The 21,327-nt window shown below is 37.5% G+C and overlaps 1 protein-coding gene across 15 annotated transcripts in view; it reads left to right on the top strand.

The window, feature by feature from the left end:
- PTPRM (protein tyrosine phosphatase receptor type M) overlaps positions 1-21,327 on the top strand; it is a 482,403-nt gene that overhangs the window by 367,886 nt on the left and 93,190 nt on the right. For 8 of the 15 annotated variants that reach the window (XM_074576684.1, XM_074576682.1, XM_074576681.1 and 5 more), the window contains 3 exons: positions 14,710-14,861; positions 17,544-17,618; positions 17,846-17,872. In XM_074576684.1, the coding sequence (XP_074432785.1) occupies positions 14,710-14,861; positions 17,544-17,618; positions 17,846-17,872 (254 nt within the window). The remainder of the gene's footprint in view (positions 1-14,709; positions 14,862-17,543; positions 17,619-17,845; positions 17,873-21,327) is intronic. The other 7 variants (XM_074576689.1, XM_074576688.1, XM_074576687.1 and 4 more) reach the window with 2 other exon arrangements.

Below are 21,327 nucleotides of genomic sequence, written 5' to 3'. Positions count from 1 at the left end.
ATTACTGTAAGGGATGATTTAATCAGGGGAAGGATTATGACATTACTTAATAGCTTTTACTCTGTTTGCTCAGAAGGAATTTTTCCATGCAAGCTCTGTTCAGAAGTTTCAGATTTTTGCTTTTCCAAAGATAAAAGATGTCTTTCTGACTTTAAAAGTGCATTTTCACAGAATTTAGAATTAGATTTGAGAAAAAGTACAAGGCATTCATTTTCTCTTTGTGTTTCTGTGACAGAGGTGTAGACTTAAAGGTAGCGTGGTTCCCTGCAAAAATTTTGATTCCTCGGTCTTTGGATTATCATACTGCTTGTGGGTAGCAAAGCTCTGAGTGAAAATCCCATATTATATTACCATTAATTAAGATTCTTTTCAAATGTTAAAGTTATTGTGGCTATAACACTGATTTTTTTCAGATGAAACTGTATTAGAAAGATTTAGAGAAGCTTTCCGTGACACCTTTCTTACATCTTTTAATTAAGAAAGCCTTTGGTGTTAATAGATTCAAGTTTGCCAGAATTAGAAATGAAGGGACCTAAATATATGTATTTGAAACATTCTTACCTAAAGCCACCATGGTATGCGGCTGTATCAGCTGCACTTCCCACAGTGGTATAAAGAGACCCTACAGTCCAGGCTTGATGAGGCTCTGAGCAACCTGATCTAGTTAGAGATGTCCCTGCTTACTGCAGGGGGGCTGGACTAGGTGACCTTTAGAGGTCCCTTCCAACACAACACATTCTATGATTCTATGATTCTATAAAGTGAATTAAACAACCTTCCTTGCCATACAGGCCTCATCTCTTCACGATGAGCCATTGAATATAGGACCTAAGAGAAACCTGCTAAAAGAGAAGCAGGGGCTGGACAACTTCATTAGCTGTTTATAAAGGGGGCAGATGACAGTTTCTCCCAGAAGCCCTTTGCATGGGATAGGATTGGATTGAGGGTGCAGCTGCATCTTAGACTGACCAAATAGTGTCAGCCTCACAAGGTCACAGCTGGACCGCTTCCTCCTGTAGTCACAGTTTTGGATTACCACCACACTTCCACTGCCAATTAGATGATATACCCGTGGTTTGGGAGAACACTTGAATGGTTTACGAGCTACATGCTGCTAAAGAACCACTGCTTAGTGCCTTCCTTCCCCCAGTGAGCACAGAGTGCTATTAAATTAGAGCACTACCAAGAACACTATGCTCTGGGTATATCTTCATGCATCCCACCCACCTTAAGGGGATGGCCCAATTTCAGCAGCCCCTTAGGAAAAAATGAGTTTCTTTCTTACATGACTGAGTATTGCCTATTCTGAGTTTTTAGTCACTGACTTTTGTCGAGACAGATTTCTTCTTGTGGAAGAGAAAGAAGATAGACTGGTAGGCTGATTAAAACCCTACGAAGTTGCATATTTTGAACTGCTGAGGTGTATTGAATATTACAAAACTCTTGAAGGAGGGAATTGCTTGAAAAAGTGGAAGGTACATGACGGAGATGGGAGTGCAGGTAGTACGGAAAAAATCACGTGCGAGTTTTTGAACATTCAGTACCAGCACTTGCAAATATATTGTACACTCTCCTGCCTGTACTGGGACACAAAGAGGCAGAAATTATCTATTCAAGTAAGGAATTATAGGACTATGGTTCAAAAGTCAGCATGAGTGAGGAACGCTGTCTGGCACAGACAGCAATATACCCATGAACTGAAGAAGTACTTCCCACTGCAGGACATACGTAGTCGCTAGGTCAGGATGCTTATCTGTCTGACAGAATATCTGTACTAATACAATGGAATTTGTAATTGGCAAAAAGCCTTTGGCTGTTTTGCGTTCTGTCACTGGGGAGCAGCAAGCCAATGAATGAGTCGTGTTAGATTAAGCCTAGCAAAACCTTTGCTTTTAATTCAGCACTACACCAGTATGTATATTTAGTTACATATTTACATATATACATGCATGTATATAATATATACAATACATACAATATATTTACATATATTTAAATAGCAAATATACTAAAGATAATTCCCTTAAGGAATGTTTTGGAGAACTTTGAACAATTTATTTTGACTGTATTTAATGTCCTTATACTGATAAAGCCAAATACCTTAGTTTCTGTCTAGTGGGAGAGATATCTATGCAGAGACCTAAATACCTTCAGGGGAAAAATATTTCCTATGTTTAAAACTGTCACAGTTACTATTGCTTTCTGTTAACTTGAGCCTATGCAAGCCTAGAAGTTAACTTGTTAGACTCCGTAGAAATCTGGGAATCCGCTTGCTCTGCTGGGACTTGCAAGACAAACTCGCTAACCCCATAGTGAAAGTAACAAGTTCTTTCATCCAGAAAATACCTGTCCTGTACCCAGGTCAGCCTCAGGTAGTGACGCACTGCGGGGCTAGGGATTTTGTGTTTGTGGAAGGAACTGCTTATCTGTCAGATTTACTTTTAAAGACGTAAACGTTTGCCCGGCCATGCTTAAGGAGTTTAGAGTATCAGCAAATTGGAAAGTGAGAGACCAGTGGGCAGAGAGGATGATGAAACTGCCACATAATGGATACATCTGCCATACAGCCCTGTAATTCCTTGCGCTGAGAACACCTCTGAAAATGTGGTGAAAAATTGGTGTGGGGAAAATCACCCCAGAACAAATTTGCATCAGTTTAACACTGCCTCTTGTCTTGGTTTGTGAAAGCGGAGGGATTTTGGGCACCTACGGTGCACACCACCCCTGGGAGTTTGAGGCTCTACTTAAAACTGACAGCTATGGGATAAGGAGGTGTTTTCTTTCATCATTAGCCAGCCTTTTCTAAAATGATAATTAGTTTCAGGAAGTGAATTTCAAAATCTGTTATGAATGTAGTTATGTGAAAAGCTTTCATGTTCATGTTGTCTGGCACTACACATCACACAGCTACCTCCTCCTGAGCAGGCCCCAGTGTTGTCTATTTAGTTCTTTATTCAGATCAGATGATAATATGATGGGGGAAAAGAAGAAAAAGAAAAGCTGTTGAGACAAAGGGGAAGACTTGCAATGTCAAATGCAAAATATATATTTTAAACAATATGTTATAAATCTGGTATTCTTGTACCATGTGCAGAGTCTTTAATACCCGTCTCCACAATACTATGAAGGAAATACCTCTCTCTGTGAGCCCAATATGACATACACATCTTTCATTCATCTAAATTGCTTATTTTAAGTTTTATCTCTTAAAACAAAATTCGGTATGTGTATTCATTTGCATGCAAAAGATTCTAGGTATTCTTGTTAGCTATAGGTAAGTTAAGTGGCATATATGCTAACAGAAGAGAAAGTCCAGGTTCTGTGTAAATTTTCATTTACTGTTCTTAATAGAGTTAGCTAAGAAAATGAAATTTCTTTTTGTGGGGAAAAAAAGTATCCTCAGGCAAAAGGAAATCTCAGGTTTAGAATTTTCCTGTGACCATACATTTCAGAAAAGGACCTCTTCAGAAACTTCAAATGCTTTGTTTCAATAAAGTTGAAATAGTGTAATAGAAAGCATGTAAAGTAGCGTAATGTCATTTTACATTTATGTACAATTAACGTAGCAGAAATTAATACAAATCAAACACAATGGAAAATGGAAGGTTTCATCTTCATTAAAATGAGGACATGTATATTATTAATACCATATTAGAAAATCAAAATAGAGTTTGCCTTTTTTCATGGAAAATTATCACATTCTCATTAAGCAGTTCAATGTGAATATAACTAGCTCTCTAATGAAAAAACTTTATTGATAAAAATATTTACACAAGCTTTGCTCCTTAATTTAGAAAGATGGTTCAGTACATGCAGCAGAAAAAAAAAAATTAAAAACGAAATAAATAACTAAAAAGAATCTATATCTATCATCATATTTAATTATCTGAATGTATGTAATTTTGCTAGTATTACGTATTATCCTATACTGGTTCTGATTGTGCATGTCACGTGTAGGACTATTCCAAAGAAGGGGCACAGTCGAGGATTGTGTTCAAATCTGTAATCCTTTAAATCCCTATGGCTTCCTTTTATGAAAAAAAAAAAAAAGCCCTATTACCAGAACATTTAACGGGAATCCTAGAATAATTTAGACCAGAAGGGACCTTTAGAGATCATCTTTTCTAACCTCCTGCTCAAAGCAGACTTCAACTAAATCGAGCTGCTCAAGACATTGTCGAGCAGAGTTTTGAGTATCTCCAAAGATGGAGCTCCCACCTCTCTGAGCACCTGCTCCACTGTTTGACCACCCCAATGGTGAGAAAATTTTACTAAGATCTAATAGGACTTTCCTTAGTTGCAACTTGTGTTTAATGTATCTTGTCCTTTCACCATGTGGGTAGAGTCTAGCTCTGTATCCTCTATACCCTGCCATTAGATAGTTAAAAACTGCAGTAAGATCCCCTGCAAAGCTTCTCTTCTCCAGGCTGAACAAGGACAGCTCTTTCAGTCTCTCTTCAGGCAGGATTTGTCTGTTGAGAGAGATCCAAGTTCAGTTCCCTGCTCAGTCAGGTAACATTTAAAAGTCCATTTCCTTTCCTGTCAGAGGGTCCTAATCCACTGGTTGGTGATACATGTTTTTTTAATAGGAAGAACTTTCCAAAACCTTTTAAAATACACTACCTTGAAGAGAATAATTCAAGATTGACTGTGTCAGAGAGTATGACTTGCTGGTTTAGTGAGCAGGGCCATCAGCTGAAAGACAGACCTGGGTGCTGGTCTGCTCCTATGTCAAAGACCATAGTGATATTTTTTGGTATAATGCAGTCATTTCACCCCTCATCTCCCTGCCCTGATTTAGCTGCTCCCAGCTGCTCCGTGTCCCTGCATTCCTCACCATAACAGACCTCTCAGCTGCCTGGCTGTCCTCTTTCCATCCTGGGAAGAGCGGACAAGCACAGAGCAGTTTGTTGTCACTCCATGATTTTTGGCCTTCACGTGTTCTAGCTGGGCTACTGGGTTCCTCCTTGTGCTCGTAAAGGATTTGTCATACTTTGGCCTCTCCCATATTCTAAGCAGCACCCTGATCCTTGTCCTGCAAGTAGTTCCGCATGGCTGCCCTAATCACCTAAGTAAATCAGTCAGCTAAGTCTTTAGTGAACTGAACAGATTCATAAGCATTTGCCTTTTAATTAATTCAGGGGGGAAAAACCAAGGTGTTAATACTCTGTATATTTTTCTTATAGACCTTTACAATTCAGGAGGACCTATATGTCGATTAAACATTGTATTCACTATTTTCTTGATCGATTTGGGGATTGTAAGAATCAAAACACAAATTTAAATTCTCATTGCAAAATTGTTAACTTTTGAAACAAATTCAGAGAATTTGTGGCTTTTCATTTTTCCTTCCTTAGTTCGGCTGAGTAGAATGGGACATGTTATTCCCTGATTCATCACTTATAATAATCAAGGTCATAGTCAAAATTAGATAGTGGTAAATTTTGAAAACTATTGCTGCTCACGTCTCTATTGTTTTATTCTCCTGTTGGGGGGGCAGGGGGGTGTTGGATTTTCTTTTTAAAGTGTGTGGGTGCATTTTTCTGAAGACCAAGACCGGTGACTCACTTGAGCCAGAAATAGTGCAACCAGGAGGTTCGCATACACAGAGTTCTGCCAAAGCTTCTCAAATTCCTTTTTACTGCCATAGCCTAGAGGCTTCCCTGAAGAGCCTGTCAATCACACTAAAATGCATTGAGGTCTTCTTAGGTGGACAAACAAGAACTAAACTGTAACCACAAAATTAACTTTTTCTGTGAGCTAAGACAAGAGTCAGCCCATTTCACATAAATGTTTTTACGTTAATCTGATGCACCACATAGCTCCAGTTTTTTCGCACTGTCCGTCAGCCGCCAGTGTTCCCCCTCAGCCACTGCTTCGGCAAAGAAAATCTGTCAGTGCCATGCCTCCTTTGACTGGAGGTGTTCTTGGGTTTGAGGCAGAAACTCAGATAACCTGATGTAGGAGTTTATACGAAGCAGAACCTAAGAAACAGATAAGCAGAGTTTTTAATGATGCCACTATAAGCAATTCTCAAAGCACATGCTGAATGCCTGAATTCAAGAAAGAACAGTTAGCAGCAAGAGTAGGCGAGCTGCGTGTCTGCGACTGCCGCTGTACCTTACTTTTCCATCATCTTTTTCTTCTCAGTTCCCATTCCCCTCCATATTTTCTTTCTCTTTTTTCTGATCCACTGTTTCTTACGTCATGCCATACTTTACCTGTGAGCTACCGCTGTTATTTTGAAAATGGGATGTAGTCAAATAACTTATTTTTGCTTTGATCTCAAGTGATGCTAATGAACCAGTCTACTAGTAACAAGAAAGTACTAAAAGACCATTAAAGGTCTGATATGCAATGAGTAAAAAGGGAAGTAAAAAAATCAGAAAATCAAAACTGTTTTTGTTTAGGCTGGTATAAATCAAAACCATTTTTGTTAACCTCTGCCTCCATTTAAAAAGTTTGTATTCATTTTGCACTCAATTCTTCTAACTCTATAAGTTAAACGAATCCTCCCCCACCACCCTTTTATTTCTTTCTCCTCCCTTTCTAGCTAGTCCTGCTAGTATTGGGATGCCTTCTTGGTCTCCCAGTAGTAGTTTTGATGTTACTGAAAGTGCTTCTGAAGTCTCTGTGGCAAAAATGAAAGCCACAGTGAATGAAAGGCAGGAAAATGAAATCCTGTGGTATCAAGAACACTGTTTTCAAAATTTGAGTAGCATCACAGCATTTTTTTAAAATTCATTCTTTTGTCTTTACAAGAGAATGCAAGAGCATGATAAAAATGAAATTAATAATGTTAGCATTTGCTCTGAAGCAGGAAGTTGATAATTAAAACAAAGAAAGGGCACCTAAAAGAAATTAGAATAAGCTGCCCCTTTGTAAACTCAGGTAAATGGGCTTGTGCAGCCTTGGCTATAGTCAAATATTCATAATTTCTACATCAGTCTTCCATGCTGTTGTAGCTTTACTTTGTTGTGATGTCAATACAAAATATGTGTTGGACTTCTTAGGAAAAGAATAATTTTATAATCTAATACAGCTAATGCATACTAGGAGATCCTAAGCAAGGAACAATACAATTCAGTGGGATCCTGCCTACCCTTTTCTTTTTTAATTCTCCTGAAAATTACCTTCCCTGTGGTGGTTCTCTAGAAATTCTAGTTCTTGAAGTGGGGACAACTTGTAAAGCATTTTATTAGGTGTTCGCTAGTTCTTGCTGCAAAATGTAGTGCCTTTAAAAATATTTCTCCAACATTTATTTCCTGTCTGATAGAGTGTTGACAATACACAGTTTAATGTCACTGTCAAACTGAATTATTGAGCATATTAGGTGTCAATATAAAGGATAGAAATGTGAAACTGAATGACAGAAGTTTGCTGTGAGCAGAACTTTGCTATCACTAATGCCATATTATTTCTATTTCACTTCCTCACTTGATTTCAATTGCTTCATATTTGTGTCTCGGTCCATTCAGGGGAGGTAAAAAGGGTTCTGTGCGGTGTTGCTGTTTTCATAAGAAATATAAAGCAGAATAAAAGTATTAATTAATTATAATCATAGTTATTTAATAATGCCTAAAGAAATTTAACATTTTGGAATTGGATTAGATATTCAGGTTTCTAAAACTTGTGTTCTGTGAGGATTTTTGACAGTGAAAAGTCACATAAAGAATACAGATGAGGCATTGTAGATTCAACTTATGCCCTAAAAGGATATCCTAAAAATAGAAAGTAGTATTTCCAATTTTAATGCTGATAAGAATAATACCCAGTGATACCAAATGTGTAGTATTGCAAACCAGGGGTGGTAGGCTAAACCTGAACTCCATCGTACACGTGTAAGTCTCTGCCTCAGAGGACCCATTGCTAAAGACAGGAAATCAATCACGGTTATTGACAAGGACTGTTTCATTGTTAAAGAAAAAATAATTACAACATAATTATGAAAAATATATGAAAACACAATAAACAGGGATTAAGTCAGTTACATTTGCAGACTTCTTTATACGCTTCTTGTGGAGAGCTTTTATTAAATTACACCTTTGGACTGAGTGTCACTGAATCCGTGACGGTCATTAAATGATTTTGGATTAAAGCATTTTCCCCCAAATAATTATGAGTCTTCTTTTAGTGTATCATAGACAGCCAAAATAGATAGGCAAAGTAATTAATTTCTGAGATAATTAATCCTGCCTGGTATATCGTAAGTAGCCTAAAAATGCAAAATGGTGAGTAATTCTAAGTGCTAGAAAAACAAATAAGGTGTTTACATTCTGTTTCTTGCCTAATCTGTACAGGGATTCTTAATATAATAAAAAATTGCATCAAATGTCGGATTAAAAGTCCACCAGACCTAACATCATGTCTGTGACAGTGTCCAGTGACAAACCTTCAGATGAATACAGGAACAGAGCAAAGATAAAATAATGAATCCACTGTCCTCCACTCAGCCCTTAATCAATTTTTCTTTTACTGAAATTTACTTTTGCTATCTCCAGAGTCCTATGATGACGTGTTCCATAATTATCTGGTTTGTGTGAAAGTATTTACTTTTATAGTTAAAAAATTTTCTGCATACCCTCTGGTTCTGGTTCTTACATTTTTGAGAAATAGTCATTCTTTCTTATTTTCTTACTTTTCTCCATGTTTTTTGTATACTTTTATCGTATTCCCTGTTCAACTGCCTCTTTTTTAAACTGGCGACTCCTTATCTTTATAAGGACTATCGCTCTTCTGGTAGGATCTGCTCCTTTGGTCTTCCCATCACCTCTCTGTATAAGTTCTCTTGTTTGAGAAAATCTTTTTTGGATAGGCACATGGCAGAATCGCATGCAGTGTTCAACATGTGGGAGCTCCATAGATTTATACAGTTGCTTAATGCTATTTTCCGTTTTGTTCTTTATTCCTTACCTAATAATTTCTGACTTCTTTTTGCCATTTTGACAATACATAGCACTGAATTTTTGTCTTCAGAGAATCAGTGACTACTAGATTTCTTTCTTCTGTTGTTTCTGAAGTCATTTAGACACGATATTTTGTGTATATAGTTAGGATTATTTTTTCCCATATGCATGACTTTATATCTGTCAACAATGAATTTTATCTTTAGTGAATGTGCAGTCACCCTACCTCGTGAGATTAATTTGCAACTTTTTAACCCTATTTCTAATTTTTACTACCAATTAAAAGCCGTGTGTTGTCCAAAAACGTTGTGGACAACAATGTTGTTCACCTATTTTCTAGATCAGTGTGTATATGGTGAATAGTACAAATCCCAGCATGCACTGTTGTAGGATATCCCCTAGTAATGTACCTCTGTTGCGGAAAATGACAATTTAGTCCTACTCTTTGTATTGTATCTTTTTAACTAGCCGTTATTTTACTAAAGGATCTTTCTGATTAAAGTTTAGATTCTTTCAGGCGTTTGGTGAGCAAACTGTTACAAGTTTTTGTAACTACAAGTGCACCACACCAACGGGTTGTATTAAAACCCCCAGTCCTTTCTTCATCAGAACCATTTATGTGACCTGTCCACAAATAGAGAAGTGAAATTTGAAACAAAATATATATAAGAAGAAGCTATGTTATCTTAAGTTATAATAAGTAAAATAGTTCATTGAATTAATTAAAGGAAAAAATTTAGCCCAATTCCTTTAGCAACACTGTGTTTATTAATATCACGGTGATGGTAGTGTGTCGCTGGAGCTGTGGAAAGTAGGAGCCTCTTGTTTCTCCTTTCTTTGCTTGGAAGAAAGGAGGCATAGTGATAGAAAAAGGGGAGTACCCCTCAGTTTGGAATTGGGAAGACGGAAGTGAGTGCTTTTGCTTGATTCAAATAAATATGCTTTTCTCACTGTGCCTAAATTAAAATGGAAGGCACATTTCTTTCAGAGCAATTCTCTCAGAATCAACCTCAGTTGATTCTGGTTATCAGCCCCAGTCACCTTTTTTTTTTTTGTTTTATTTTTACTGTTGTTACATTGCTCTTAACTATGGTAGTGTCCCCGTGTGCCTCATGCATTGTGCCCAGTACTTTATGAACACGAAGGGAAAAGGCAAGCTGGGTCCCAAAGAGCTTGTTATTTAAGTCAAGACAGGACAGAGAAAATGGATACAGGTAAGCAGATGGAAAATGAAGTAAATAGAGGCTGATAATGTAGCAGCAACTTAACAGTTGGTTTGTTTGAGGGAGAAATCACAGAGAAGGAGGATTTTGAGAAAGGTATTGAGTCAGGCTTGCAGAAGTTTCACATGGTGATCCTTTCAACTAGAAGGGACTGTACAGGAAAAGATGCAGCATTTAAGAGTTCCATGGTGGCAGATAAAATGGGGACAGATGGTGATAAAGCCTTTATCATTTTCCTAGGCTGATTTTGTTAGTATTTGTAACAGAACAGAGTAAACGATACCCAAAATCCCACAGAATGTTTTCATGGGAGTCTGTATGTGTCTGCTCTGTATTTTACCATATTTTTACCATTACACCAACTCACTTCTTTCAATTTATTGTGCCTTAAAATACCAACAGTTCCTGGCTAGTTTTGAGATTGTTCTGAATATCAGGCTCCTCTTTTCTGAGACTGGTATTGTATATTCTCTTTCCTCATATAGCAATGGTAACACTGTTTGTGTGACAAGCTGATAATTTTTGCTTTCCATACAAAAAGAATTTCATCCTAGGTAATCATTGTGGGGTCTTCCATCTGTTTTATTTTTTTCCTTTGGTTGTAGACCTCTTTTCCTTTAAGAAGGAGGAAACATCAGAGAGTAGCTATGAAGTGTCTTTTCTATGAGTGAAGATGATCAAATATTTAAGTCTTCCCCCCCCAGAATTTACTTCAAATCTAAAAGCATGAGTGGTGACATTGATGTGAAGTACCATGGTTTTACGAGTTTCTTACATCTTATATAGCTGGAGCCTCCTAGGGATCGAGAGATGAGGAGCGGATGAGCTGCAGAGACTGCAGCACTGCAATGCTTTCAGCAATATCTGAAAACTGCAGATGTAAAAAATGCTGTATTCAGCTAAAGTTTACTTGACTAAGTCCAGTGGGTGTTTTTGTTCACAGTACAAAAGTCTGGCTGGTATCACTCTCTTCCTGTAGCAGTTGTTGCAGATTTGAACTTTTCCCACAAGACCTATTTCCAGAATTAGATTCAGAATGAGAAATACTGTACAGTTGTTACTGTCGTAAAAACAATCTGCTATAGCTTGATTATGGGACCAAAAACAAAAATGCAGGAAATGAGAAAATGTTAGTGTAATTTCTTTAAGAAAATTAGCTGACTTTTAATGAAATTTGAACTTCATATTGGTGTAATAAGCAAGAGCTCTGGCTTTCCTTGGGAAGGATACAATTGTTACCGTAAAATAAAGGACATTCCCCGTAACAGCAGATGATTGAAATACGCAGAGCATGGGGGTTTTCATAATCCCACTGAGTGGCTGGTATCATATATCTTACCACATTGTGTATTTTCAGATACGGATGAGTATCACTGTAATGTTGCCCAGGGCAGTTCTCCTAGTAACTTTTATTTAAAAAACCATTAAGGAGGAGTTGTTACCTTTCACCCAGGACATTGTTCACGTGCAAGAGTTCTTGGAAAAAGCACTGAGCCTGTGAGATTAACAGCGATCAAAGGTTTTGTGAATAGAGATAGTACTCACAGGTCCGCTGATGGTCAAGGGAAGGCCACTATATACTGCAGTTTCCTGGCATTAGTGAGTAATGCAGTGTCTCGTTAGCTAATTGGATTGACAACTGGTTAAAGAGATGCTGCTGATTGCAGCTTGAAGAGAGGGGAGTCTCGTGAAGAAAAGCTGCTTCTGCATGCCCTCCTGAAGCATTGCTCTTGTGCTCAATTCTCCTGAAGCACTTTCCTATGGTCTGCACAGCTGTGGAATAAAATAAGTAAATAAGTACGATATGTGCCTTACAGATGAAGTTTCAGTGACCACACTGTGGATGCTGTCATTGTCACTGTTCACGTCCTGGTTTCACAGCCCAGCTAAGCTGGGAATTGCCCAGTGGTTGGCAGGTGGTGGGAGTAGATGTATGTAATTTCACCTTAAGGCTAAAGAGGATCAGAGGAGGAGCCATGCATGACTTGGTGTGTTGCCACCTGAGCCAAGGGTGGAAAGAGGAAAAAATATATCTATTTCATGTTATCACTTTGATAAGCCTGTCCTTATAAAGGACTTATGTTAAGTTGTTCGTGCATTAGGGGATACATCTCAGATTCTACTTTAAATAATATATCACTTATTCATTACAGTGAAGGAGGGAGGAGACTGAAGGATGCAAAGATAGAGGAGTTTTGTTTTACTTACAGTACTTGAGTGAAACTTCTGTATCTGATTTTAAAAGACTTCACTGGATTACCTAATGGTCCTTTCTGCATTTATGTACTGTGAAGTCACAAAAAACTGGTTTTGTTATCAAGTCTACAAAGTAAATTAGTGTCGATCATAAAGGAACTTGTTAAGTTTCTCCATTTAATGTCCTTAAATTAAAATTAAATGAAAATTTAGAAGCAAAACCTTTGTTTGTGAGTTATTTTTGCTGTCCACCAATAATATTCCAAAGCACAAAATTAGGAGTTAAACTTAATCTTCAGGAAGGGTGTGACTTGTTACTGTTTATCTTACACTCTTTCTTAGCTGGACTGTAATATTATCATTAGTGAATTCTGAAATCCGTAATAATGAGCATTTATGGATGAGTTTTTGTTGTGCGTCCAAATGCTTAGTGTAGTACAGAGTCATACAAGTGGCTGCCATCCGACTGACCATAAGTGCTCTCCCTCTCAGCGTCAGTCGCAATTTGGAGTGTGTTCATGGTGGCTCAAGCTAACGCAGGTGCCTTTTGAGCTGGGGTGAGCAAAGAGGCACACACTACTCATTACTGCAGGTACTGTAGCGGGATTTTAAGGCAGAGTATGACTTCAGTCACTTTCAGTCATGGGGACATGCCCTCATGAATGGAATGGCAACCCAGCACATTATTGAGGGCCAAGTGTGACCCTTAATACTTCTGTGTGCAGTGACCCAATACCATGCCTGCACTTACTATTAGTACTTTTGTTAACAGCAAGACTGAAGTTTCAAAGGCCTTTCGAGCTTTAGTCAAGGACTAAGATACTGCTGAGCTTGGTACTATATCAGTACAGAACATAAGCATGGCTCCTGCCCAGATGGCTTGTTCTTTAGCTGTAAAGAAGAAATAAGTAGACAGATGGGGAACATGGGGAGACTCGGAGGCAATACTCATCAGCATAGTGAACAGTAATATCAGTACTCCGCAGAGTGCGTCTGCAGGCAGTGATTTGAAGCAGAATAGTGAGCTATTGGTAGGGAGCGTTACAGAAAGCTCCTCCCGTGCAGCATGAAGGGAGACAAACGTGTTTGTTTGAAAAGGTAATGGAGGCTGGTATTAAATTTTTGTTTGTGGTGGGAATAATTTTTTTCATACTGAATGAGCGTCAACAAAGAGAAAGGCTTTGAGAGCACAAGTTGGTTATGCTTGATGCAGTAGGCCTCTAGAAGTGGAAGGATACGTAGATGAGATAATAAGCTCCTGTAAGTTCTGGTTGAAGAGCATAAAATCATATCTAAAAGATCTTTTTGGCGGATGGATATGAGTTGGTTTATTATGTTTTCCACAGAGGAAAAGCCATTGAACAAACAGATATGAGAAGATCAAAGTATGCGGAGTGGTTATTTCTGTGTATTTCTGTTATTTATGTGTAAAACTCATACCTTGAAGATACTATACAGAAGGAATCTGGAAAATTTAAATGAAGGCTGTAGGCAAGGATTTGGAGAAAGGCTTGGTCTAAGACGGAGTCGCAGGCCAGGGAAACAAGCCAAATGGGCATGGGGTCCACCATCATAAAGACTACAGATGTCTTGCAGAGCTTGAAGGAAAAATCAAGAGTTTTGGACATGTTATTTTGTGATGGTAGCTAAGCATAACTCTGGGGGAGACAGAGTGAGATTTTAGTTTAGACAGAAACAGACAGATCTGGAAAAAAGAGATACATGCATCCAAAGCAGTTCTGCAGCTTAATGAATCACCTTTATAGTATCGGAATCAAGATCTTGTCTCTGACAGATCACTCCTGCTGAGAAGCAACTAACTCTTGTGACTAATTCTCCTTAAATCAAGATTGACAGAGAATAGTCTTTAGAAATGCAAGTCAATTTAAAATGTCACTTGCTCGTGCAGTGCGTTAAGAGATCAAACGTATACTATACAGTATGATGTAAACCAGTTGTATTATATGGTGTCTCAATGAAACAGCTCCAGACAGTTCTACACATGTGAAGTGAAAATTATTACTGATTTGTCACTTCCAGTGAAATCTTCTCTGCTGTCATTTTTATTTATGTATTTAAACAGTTGTAGCCTCTGATACAGTAGCTCACATCACCTTTGTATCCAAGTAGTCCCCTTTAATTCAGTGGTGGTCCCCAAGGATTAAGGTGCTGTTCACCGTAAGTCTGGGCGTTGGCAACTATTCCTTGATTGTCAGATGTCGTTGAAAGACGTGAGTGTGGAATCAAATTAAATTTCCAGAAATGCAGGAATAATTGTAATAATGTTGTAACAAACTACAATACTGATCTAAACAACATGAAGACTATGTCTGCTCATGGAGTGTTGTTTTTTCTTTTTTTTCCCTCAACATTCATTTCTTAAGAAAATTGGCTAAAAAGCGGAAAGAGACATTGAGTAGTACACGGCAGGAAATGACAGTGATGGTGAATTCAATGGATAAAAGCTACACTGAGCAAGGCACCAACTGTGACGAAGCTTTCTCTTTCATGGACACGCACAATCTAAATGGGAGATGTAAGTTTTTTCTTTTCTTTTCTTTTTTTTTTTTGGAAGGTGGAAGAAAGGTGCAAATGGTTTTTAAAATACTGCTCATTACTCAGTCATGGAAAATCCATGGGACCTAGAGTTTCCCACTGTGCAGCACATTACAGTGTGTATTCGAATGAGCGAGACAGTCAGACATCAAGAAGAGACTTCTTTAAAAATAATAAGGGTAATTGAGCTTTTTTCTTCTGTCCATCCTTTTCTTCTGCAGAAGAGCAAAGACATTACTGAAACAGCTGCAGTTTTACCTTTCTCCAGTCTCTATTATGTTAAAAATTTTACATCCCTTATGCTGTCTCAAGTCCTTCAAATGCTTCCCCTGCTTACTTCTGTTTATGTAGGCGAAACTTATTTTTGAATGTCATAACTTAATAATGGTGATCTGATTGTCTTTCCAGTTCTAGATGATGCTCTTTCTGTTGCTTGTGCAAAGGAAGAACTCAGTGGAATTATCTGCTATGCAATTTCATAAAAGATTCTCTAATATCTTGGGTTTTCTTAGATCTACCCTGAAAATAAATAAAATTTGAGACATAAAATTTCCTGTATTAGAATTTTAATTAAGGACTCACTCCTGTCCGAGGGTTAGCACTAAGCAAAGACCAGGAAAAACAGTATTTTTTATGACTGTTAAAAAGAATGAAAAAAGAATGACTGTGTTCAAAAAACTTCCTTGTTTATTGTAGTTCTTAAGGAACCTTAGTTTTTTCTGTATACCAGTGTTTTTGAACATCTTCAGAATTTGCCAAAGATTGAATTTTGTTTCAAGTAGTAACGGTATGTGAGGCCCAACTCCCACTCTTTAATAATATGCATAAGAACTTATCTTTGATGAGCTCAATTGTACAAACACGCTGTGAGGTTTATAACAGTGAGAGTTCTCTCAGCAGCATTAGGCTCAGAATTTGCAATGTTAATTTGCGTTTGAGTTACTTCTGAAATAGCTTTGAAATAGATCTTTCAAAATCTGACCTGCCTTTATGGTGAGAATATACCATTGCAGTTAATGAGATTGCTTGCTTTTGTGAAGAGATCAAGAGATGTAACTTCATCTTCCATCATCATGATGTAGTTTTCCAGTGGTGTTACTGAATGGTCACAACAACCACAGAAGCTGCAGTGAGTTCCTGGGACTAAATCGTCTTTATGTAAACCACCTTAAACCAATTGTAAATTACTGGCATAACAAGTATTTTATACCACTTGAGGGCTAGAAACTCTAATTGGACTTCCCATAAGAAATGTGGTCACCAGAAGCTGCGGTCTTGACAGTCTTTGGGAATAATCTTTGTGCGCAAAAGTTTTCAAACATTCCTGCTTCCTATGGAAGTTTATTATCCTGGCTGCATTCTGTATCTGGACAGTTTTATGAGCTGCAGCAGCCCTGACCTCAACTACTCTATGCGTCCATACCCAACAGGAATACCACTCTGATCTTTCCATCCAGTGCTTCAGGAGACATAATCAAAGGAAAGTAATCTCAGATATATTCATTTATAGCATAAGCATAATTTTAGCCTGTTTTCAGACAGCTCCATTTTACCAAGGACTGGCAACTGTACACCCTAGAAGATCAACCGAAAAAAAAGATGGATGAAAGCCAGCAGGAATAATCTCAATCTTTCTCATCCAGTCTTCCTTGATTCTACTTTTGTTTCACAAATTCATGGAATCATAGAATACTTTGGGTTGGAAGGGACCTTTAAAGGTCATCTAGTCCAACCTCCCTGCGATGAGCAGGGACATCTTCAACTAGATCAGATGGCTCAGAGCCCCGTCCAACCTAAACTTGAATGTTTCCAGGGATGGGGCATCTACCACCTCTCTGGGCAACCTGTTCCAGTGTTTCAGTTCCTGTTAGTCTGCTTGTAGGTATCCAGAACATGCTTACATTCACTGATCCGACTGAATCCGGGCTATGTAGATAAGCAACTAAGGCTGACTTCGGAATGAGCTTTTGCTTAAAAGCTTTTAATGATTCTTTGGCTGAACATCCTGTAAAATCTTGCGATTAACTCCCAGCTGTTGAATGTATCTGTGCTTAAAACAGTAATTCACACGATCTCTGAATACCGGGGAACTAACTGAACTTGATTTGTTGCATTGGGCTTTGCCATAGATTTTACAAATGGTTAAATGATTAAATATCAATGCAAGCTTTGGTCTATGTATCACTCCCTGAAAACCGTTGTTAAACAAAGAGTAATATTCAGGGCATAATAGTATCTGTGTACACTTTATCCATCTGTCTGAACAAATCAAAAAAAAGAAAAGGAAAAAATGAACTATAGTAGAATATTTGCATACAGTATTTAGAGTATTACTAGGTAAACTTAATAATGATCAAAGCTTCTGTCAAAAACACCTGTTGTCGTGATGTCTTTATTCAAGCATCAGTATTCAGCCTAATCTTCTGATTTAAGAAGTGTATTCGTCATGACTGATCGAGATGCTTTTCCTGATGACATTTCTTTTTAGAGAACTGACCAAATTCAAGGAGCTATTTTATTCACTAGACACACCTGGTTTTCCCTAGGTCCCCATTCCAGTGCAACAAACACCACAGGGTGGACTCTAAACTGAGTCAGTCGCTCAGCTTAAAAAGCCACGTATCACTTCGCTGTCTCTAACCAGCTCTGTTTCTCTTTGCAGCTGTATCTTCACCATCTTCATTTACAATGAAAACTAACACATTGAGCACAACAGTGCCTAATTCTTATTACCCAGGTAACCAATTTTTTTCTTGGTTTCCACCCAATATAGACCTTTTCATAATAAAAGCATATGTAATTATGTTATTATACTTCTTGCCGTGGAAATTTAATACATATATAAGCAACATACTGGTTGCTTACAGTAGCTTTCTGAAAGAAAACTGGGGAACATGTATCAATCATTTACTGTTCTCTCTCTTTTTACCTTTTCTGCATTGACCTGCTTATGATGTATGACAGATCCATTTGTGCCAACTGCAATTCTAGGTGAGAACATTTCCCTTTATCAAAGTTTATTGCTGAAGTAATTTAGAAAGTCACAGTTCTTGGGGTACAGACAATAGTATGCAAAAAGCTGGAGTTTTCTGCTAAAGGGGAGCGGTGGTAGGCTTGGCTACACTGAGAATGTTAAGGACAGTTATCAGGCTTGATTACTACTGTCATAGTGCAAGTCAGGGGGGAAAAGAGAAATAATTTTAACAAGTGGATTTGCGAGGAAATGTTTATGCATGTATTTGGAGTGACACAAAAGAATTTGATTATTGCAGCAATTGAAATAGTTTCCCTCATTTTTTTCCCGTTTTATCTCAGAACTGAAGATGTCACTTCTTAAAAATAACATTTTTTTCCTAATTAGACTATTCATGGTACAGAAAATCAGACAAAATAGAGTTCTGGCCATCCACCAGCTATCATTTCTTCTCACAATACCGCACAGTTTCTGACATGCTTGTCAAAGTGAAGTTTCAGAGGAGAGATGGCATTTTGAACAGCAAAATGATAACATGACACTTAGAGTATATAGTTTATTATGCATCAAGTGTCACAGGAACAAAATAAAACACTAGATCTGTAGGTTAAAAACATACAGCTAAAGCGTAAAGCATTTCCACTGGGAGTTTAGGAAAACCTGCTATTGTCCAATGTCAAAAAGAGAGAGGTTTCAGCACAGATAAAACAATAAGCATGAGTCGCTATTGCATTTTCAGTGCTTAAGTAACTCTAACTACTTCGTGGCTTGTATTCATTTACACCTCCTTCCCGTACTAACCCTAAACTAAACAGAGAGATTTATTTTTTTATAATAATAAGTCAAAATATAACAGTGCACTGTAGCAAGAATTCCAACTCCAATGTTAAGCCTATTTACTCTTTTTACAATGATTGATAATCGTTTTTTCAACAAATATTTTTCTTTCTCTTCCTTTTTCTTAAAATCATTGTAAAAAATACAAGATCCCTTAACTGATTCCTGCCCTTAAACTGTAAGTTAAACCAGCTTAAGTAACAGTAGAGTGAAGCACGTAGAAGCAGAAGTTTAGGAAGGTGATCTTGAACATTTGTTACTGTGAAAGAATATTTAGCGCAGTGCATTTCTGTGTGATAACTTGGAGAAGGAACTTGTACTTTTTTATACATTATGTAAATCTGGAAGAAGGTAACGGTAGTGACTGTAACAATGTGATAATCTGCATGCAAATGAAATTTGCAGTGCCTTTTAAATGCCTGAGATGTTAGATTTTTTTGTGTGCTTTAGCATTCATTCAACGCTTCATCCAGTAGATGTTCTTTCTGACCTTGTGGGTGGGCAAGGAGAAAAGTACTATTATCAGGAGAAAAACTCTGAGATTTCCTACCTGGATTATTAAGTTTTAGTTAATGGTTTCTCTGATATTTTTTTTGTAATCCTTTGCTGTATAGTAATGATGGTAAAATTATTTGTTAGCTTTTTTTTTCCACAAGAAATAATCTCTAAGCAAGTAATTCAGATATCACACAAACACACTATGAAAGAAAAATCTTTGCTTTTACTAAGTCTGTAAAATCTTGAATTAGTCTGATATGTATTTTATGGTCTACTACAGCAACCTATGCTTACTCGTCTCAGAAAATCTTCCAGTTATTTCACTGTGGAAAATGAATATTTTTCTAACCTTACATGTTAAAAATTCAATACCCTTTTATGAGTAGTGTTCCATTCAGACCAGGTTCTCTCCCAAAATGTGTTTATGACTGTCTGTATAGGAATAGTGTTTTATCTGAGCTAAATCAAATTAGCTATGCTTCAGTCAGTAGAGGAATATAGCTATTAACAATATATGCTGGATTTTAATTGCAACCAGTACCTGCTTTTGCTGTCTTCTAGTGTCCAAAGAAGTTGTGTTAGACCGCAGGGTCAAGCCTGTAGTTAGAACTAAATGAACTTTTCAATGTGACCTCCTGGGAAGGGTACAGGTCTGGTGAGTGGTTGAGTTTAGTTTTCAAAATCTGCTAGAAAGACCACAAGACACTTACCATTTCCAAATTTATGTACAGCAAGATCTTTGGACTACTCATACAAATAAGGAATTTCTTAGCCAATTAAAAAAAAAAAAAGACTGCTAATTGGTGGTGAACTCTTTAAATGATGCAAAAGGCAACAGTCTGCTTAGCCTAATAACCTAAGTGAAAGCCCGAGATTTAAAAAAACACTCTACGTAACAGTGGCTAAATTAATAGCTCCTGAGCATGGGTGTAGGTCATGTTTGTCTAGTATCAGTGATATGCATTTTTCTGAAATTGGAGAAAGAAGAGTCTCAGCCCAGAAAAGATATTGGGCTGGGTTTCTAGATACCTTCAATGCTGTGAGTTCATATAACTAGTAAATAAATATATTATTTAACGTGTTGTGCATCTCTGTGGGAATGAGTAAGTGGAGGACAGAACAACTGCAGCTGTAGGAGTATTTAAGCTGGACAAACTTCCCGTTGCTTATGAAAACTGCATCTGGAAGAGCTGACCCTTTGAAAAACAGTGGTCTGTTATGCCTGACAAGCTCATGCTACAGTGCTCAAAGGCAAGGCAAAAAACTGTGATGTACATGGCTCCTAAGGTGCCATATAAACCGAGGATTGAAAGCACTTAATTTAAAACAACTTAAAAGATCACTACCAAAGAGAGAAAACTAGTATTAATGCAGCTATAAGAGATAAAGAAATTGAGAGAGGAAAATTACTCTAGAACAAAGGAGCACACAGGAAAGAGATTCATAAGGATTAAACTGCTGCTTTCATAGCACAAGACCCTGCTGTCTGTTAACTTTGCCTTCATCTTAGTTACTAACAGTCTGTGTTACAAGCAATTCTGTAGTTTGCAAAAAAAGCCCACCCAGGTTTTCTAACCTATTTCTAAAATTACAATAAGCCACCCAAAAAATCATGATCAACTTCCTATACTTTTTTTGTCTTTTGTGTCTTAGCCACCTTGTAGTTTTCAGGTGCCATTTCAACAGCGACATACTGTACCTACACTTGTATACCACGCTTCATGCCATGCATCCCAAGGTGCTTCGCAGTACAATTTTATCACACATTAGACAAAAGTTGTCAAATTTTATGACTAAAAGATGAATCCTTTTCCTCTGCATTAGATCAGATTAGCAAACTACCAGGAAAAGTAGTGAAATGCCCATACTCATACCCATAAATTTTTCTCTGTTATTTTTGGCTTAGGTTCAAACGCACAGTTCATATTGACTGTATGCTTACTGAGGACCAGATTTCATGTCTCTTAGTATCAGTGTGAATTGAGAGAAACTAAAATCATCCTTTAAATATGATTTATTGACCTTTGTGGCTTTAACATCAATTTTCAGTGGTGTAACTAAGAACAGAATCTCACCTTTAATGAGGTGTGCTGGTATTTTTGGTGTGTACATGAGAATCTGGGACCTTTGCATCCAG

The sequence above is a fragment of the Larus michahellis genome, chromosome 2, assembly GCF_964199755.1.
Source record: "Larus michahellis chromosome 2, bLarMic1.1, whole genome shotgun sequence".
Classification (NCBI taxonomy): domain Eukaryota; kingdom Metazoa; phylum Chordata; class Aves; order Charadriiformes; family Laridae; genus Larus; species Larus michahellis.
The sequence above is the reverse complement of the archived record's forward strand: the minus strand, read 5'-3'. Positions and strand labels throughout refer to the sequence as shown.